The sequence below is a fragment of the Barbus barbus genome, assembly GCF_936440315.1.
Source record: "Barbus barbus genome assembly, chromosome: 32".
Classification (NCBI taxonomy): Eukaryota; Metazoa; Chordata; class Actinopteri; order Cypriniformes; family Cyprinidae; genus Barbus; species Barbus barbus.
Genome location: NC_136760.1, coordinates 1,675,517 through 1,680,763, shown reverse-complemented (window position 1 = coordinate 1,680,763; position 5,247 = coordinate 1,675,517). Strand labels below are relative to the sequence as shown.

Below are 5,247 nucleotides of genomic sequence, written 5' to 3'. Positions count from 1 at the left end.
TATTGCACCTTGACTGCCTATAAACTGCTGCAAAAACAACACGTTTATAACATTTCCAATGTGGGCCAGATGTGAGACCATTTTCTCAAGAATTTCTCATTTGCAAGCCTTCAAGCTGTCAATATATAAAAACAAACCTGAGTCAAACTTAAAGTAGATGATAGATTTGTTTTTATCTGCTAGTGCAAGTTATTTCTACATTTGAAGCAGAAACAGCTCAAATTGAATGCACGTTTGTTTTTCCTTAAACTTTAATCTGAAAACTTGCTCTTTTGACAACTTCCACTAAAAGCTTTTGAAAGGAGGTGCTCAGAGATTCATAAATGTTTTAATAATTCATTCCCCTTGCTTGAGGAAATAGAATTACACACTTTGTCATTAGCTGTGAATTTTAATGTTTATGAACAATGATAAATTACATATGTAGAAATTAATATACCCCCCCCACCATATATTCAATACATGCAATAAAGTAAAATATTGGCATCAAAGCAGAAGCATAAAATAGTTTCTAATCATTTCAGAATCATCAGTTCAGAATATATTATCAAAAATTTACAAAGCATAATTACTTCAAAGAAAAAAAGCAATGCCCCCCCCTCCCAAAAAAAGTTGCAAAATCAAATAACATATATTAAAAAATCAAGTAATAAAAATATACATTACCCTGTGTTGATTATATAATAACACATGGTTATTTTAACAAATGTTGGCCATTAACATCATATTTATCAACTGTTTTCAAACAAATTCACAGCCACATTCCTTTTTCATGTGTTATTCAGTAACAGTCACAAAAATCCTCAAATATTTGGTCCAAGCTGGATACCATGACAACCATGACATCATCACGAAGTCCACAATCAGTTTGACAGCACTTGTACAGGAGGGCAGAAACTGCATAATCATCCTTACAACACGGCTCTTCCTTTACACGGAAACCAAGCAAATTTTCTTATGTGGTGAAATAACATGCTGCAGGAAAGTGTGAGTTATCGACTTCCACTCGCCACTTATCACGCCACAGTCTGCTCGTGTCTTTTTCTCTATTGCACAGAAGCAAATGCAGTCTCAGAGCCTGTACTACAAAAGTGAGGCAAGCAAAGATTGTCTGTTTACAAAGCAGGAATGCATTGCAACACAAATCCTTCTAAATATTTAAAACAAAGACATACTAAGCTAGCATGCTTTGTACGTTGGTGTCATGCAATACAAAGCCCTCGGTGTCTCTGTCGCAGTGTGTCCGTGAGCTCTTGTGAGGGCAAAGGAGAGCGTGGAAATGCCTTCGAAAGGTTTCCGACAAACATGCATACAGTATTGGATTGGCGCAGCTCCATGAGTATGACAGCAGCACCACAAACTCAAAGCCACGCGCGAAATCGAGCACCAGATCTATTTGGTGCAGAGAGCAAAAGTTGAAGACGTAGAACGGCAGCCAGCAGATGCCAAACACCAAAACGACCGCCACTACCATCTTAGTAACCTGTTTCTCAAACCTGTGACTTTCCATTGAAGACGTTTGCTGTCTGGCGTTTCTCAGAGTCACTAGAAGTGCTGTGTAAAACACAATCATTATGGTGAATGGCAAGGCGAAGCCCAGTATGAATGTGTAGCTAAGAAAGGCCAACCACCAGGCGTCAGATGCAACATGAGGGTCGACGGTGCACAAACCATAATTGGCAGAAAAGTGAATAGCCATTGGAAGCACTGGAAACAGAGAGATAAACCACATTAATGCAGAGATGATCTTCGCCCGTCGTGGTGTCCGCCAGTGAGCGAAGCGTAGCGGGTCTACCAGAGCCATATAGCGATCAACACTCATCACCGTTAAGCAGAACACGCTTGTGAACTGATTGATGCCATCCAGAACCATAACTAGCTTACAAACAACGTCTCCGAAGATCCACTGGTCCAGGAAGTTTTGGATGGCGATGAACGGGAGTCCTACCATGAAGAGTCCATCCGCCAGAGCCAAGTTGAAAATGTAGACGGTGGTCGCTGAAGACATTTTGTCCAGTTTCAGAATGGCGACGATGACCAGCGAGTTCCCGGCCAATCCCACAATACACACGGCCAGGTACAAGACGGCCATGGTGACGCTGAAAGCATCAAAGTCCTCCCGAATGTAGACGTTGTTTATCGCAGAGCTGTCCAGATCTACGATCGACACGTTGTCGTAAAACATTCCCAAAGGTTTTGAGGTTTCCATTTCTGGTCAGAAACAGTTTGTAGTTCTTGGAGGAGAAGATTGGATGTATTAGATCTTGATGAAATTTCAAAAATGGTTTGTAGTCCTTGCAGGAGAAGTTTAAATTGATTAAATAGTATAATTGCTGAAATTTCTGGAAAAATATGGTTTGTAATCCTTGCAGAAGTACAAATGTATTAGATTTTGCCAAAAATTTCTGGTCAAAAATGGTTTGTAATCCTTGCAGAAGTTCAATCAAATTAGAACTTGACACATGTTCTGGTCGAAAACAGTTTGCAGTCCTTGCAAGTTCAAATGTATCAGAGCTTGCCAAAATGTGTTCTTGATCTCCACAGGTTTGCATCCACCTTGTGCTTGAAGCTGGTTTATTTTCCCTTCTCGAGAACTTCCCCAGTTGGTCTTTGAAGAAATTTCAGCATAAGCTTGGAGGAAAAACAAGCTTCACCCAAAAGAACTGGCACTCAAACGACTGGTAGGATATTTGTTGAAAGATCTAGACTCCAAAGCAGAAATCTAGTGGGTGTTTGACCCTCCTAGTGAGATCTTATATATCCCCCCAGCAGCGCCCAGAGTGTGTGTGTGTGTGTGTGTGTGTCTAAAGTCATCCGTTGACTCCGATAAGCTGCGCCGGCTCGTTCCAATCCGCTGTTAAGAGGTTTCCAGGGTGCCATCTGTTACAATACTTTTGTTTTCATAACTAAACACCCTTGTCAGAAGGTCCATCCAGTCTCTTTCTTTCACACTCCCTTGCTCACTCCCTCTCATTTTCCTCATTCTCTCCACTCCTCTGTTTCCTCCCTTTTCTCGCAGTTCAGTGGGGGGTCAATCTGAGCCCATCAACCCCCAACTTCCCCTCTGGGCCACCCACTTTTCCAAATAGGTCCCCAAAGGATGAGTGATGAATCTGGGCTGTCTCCCTCTGCTTGTTTTAATGTGCTGCGTTCCCCCCTTCAGTGTTTATATTTCTCGCCGATTGTCTTTGTTTGTTGGTCAGTGAATCATTTATCACGCACAAGGCCTCGGTGGGTGGAAACGGTTGCAGATAAAAGGGCAAGAGTAATGAGCGATCGCCGTAGTCCTGTTCCTCCTCTGACACGCATAGTTGGAATGCCGCAATTCTCACAGTGAACTTCCCAGGATAACAGTAACTGAAGGAGGTAATGCTTGTGAGCTATATACTCACCTCACTAGCACAGTTTTGATAGTAGATTATGCAATACGCAGATTGTTTCGGAGGTCGCTCTACTTCCAATTCCATGAAATCATTCCTAGAATTTGTAACTTTCCTTTGGCATGTTACTGTAAACTTGGAAATGCTTTGAGCTTATTTAGAGGTTTAAAGGGCCTCAAGTGACTTGAAGACAGGTATCCAGACCTCTCCAGTAAATCTCGGCATTTGGTTTCACTGTTCTTGGCTTGAGTTTTCTTGCATCTCTTAACAAGGAACATACCGTTTTTACAAATAACACGTTGTGGTTTCTAAGAATTGTAACTGTTTGGGAAAGAAGAACTAGGATATGATTCAAAACGTTCTGAAAGCTTTCCACCAAAAACCTTTAATGCATGTTCCTGGTCTCATCTGTGCATCTCTTTATTCCTTTGTCTTTTTTTTTTTTTTCATTTGCATGTGTCTTTAATTAGTTCCATTATTTCTGTTTTCAATTTTATTGAAATTACTCCCCTTTTATCTTTCATCTCTGTTCTCTGATCTCATTTCTTATGGCTTATCATTCATCTTAAGCCAAATTACAAATCTCAAATGCACATAAAGTTCAGTGATGCTTTATTTTTCCATTTTTATTATTTTTCTGGTAACAGTTCCTAAAGAGAAATCCGGTATAATCTGTCTGTCACAATAAAAATAATATAGTTCTATGTGATGGAAGTCATTTTAATATTTCAGTTTGTGATCCCCTGCTATTTTAAACTTCAGTGAACAGCCCTGATGGACTCTGTTCTCAAAGACGAATGTAAGTTCATAGTTAGTGAATCCCATTGTCATGAAAGAAACAACAGTCTGCTCACCATTCAGGAGACGAGAAGCAGCGCAGGATACATTACCACATGCGTTTCTAACAAAGCTGTCGTTATCAAACAAGATATTAGATCAAATAAATGAGAAAAGAGATAAAAGGAGAATAATAACTGAAGAGCAAATATAAAGGAGCTAATTAAAGAGCACACGTGACAAAAAATGAAAAGATAAAGGACTAGAGATAAGAAAAGGTTGATTAGAGAAATAATGCAATATAAAAGTATTACATTTTATAATTATATCATTGATGGGATTGGAATATAATTTGAACGGGGTTCAAACTCAGGTCACTTGAATATAAAGCAGCATGAAAATATCATGTATACACAATAATACAGTCGGGGGTGCAGAGAATAATTGTAAAAAATTATTAAATAAAATGTCACAAAATTAATAATTCAATAATTGTATTATTTGTAATTTTATTTAGTTATAGTATTAATTTAATTTATATTTATTTAATATTATTATTCTGTATAGACCACACTGAACATTTTGTTTTTTTTTTACTTTGAAACAATTTTCACTCAGAAATTGCTGCTAAATTTTAAAAATAATTAGAAAGAAAGGCAGCTAACACATTTAAATGACAAGTTGATAGACTGAAATGGTATTTTATTGTAAAACGTGCTCAAATAATCTCTAGTTTATTTGTAGGTTCGATTTTTTTTATATTTTTTTACAGTATACAGCAGCAGATCATCATATCAAGAAGTAAATGACAATTTGTATGTATTTATAATTAGTTATTTTTCCCTCAAAGGTCGTTACTTTCTCCTAATAAATTTCCAAATCCTTCCAGAATGATCTTGCATGGAGAAAAATATGTAACTAGTGACGCTTTTTCTAATCTACAGTTCACAACATTATTCAGCTGTAATAATGTTCAGGCAGGTAAATATGAATCTACACGCATAACCTGTTGGAACGTAGCTGACGTGGTCACTTTAAAACTCCGGTGCGTGTGAAACGAACCAATAGGAGCTCGAGAGAGGCGGGACTT

General features: G+C 38.3%; 1 protein-coding gene across 1 annotated transcript; it reads right to left on the bottom strand.

Moving 5' to 3' along the window:
- Positions 1-380: 380 nt before the first annotated feature.
- Positions 381-2,663, bottom strand: LOC306852253 (somatostatin receptor type 2-like). Its single transcript, XM_079388964.1, has one exon. The coding sequence runs from the start codon at positions 2,207-2,209 to the stop codon at positions 1,175-1,177; it is 1,035 nt and encodes a 344-aa protein (XP_079245090.1). The 5' UTR covers positions 2,210-2,663; the 3' UTR covers positions 381-1,174.
- Between the last annotated feature and the right edge of the window lie 2,584 nt (positions 2,664-5,247).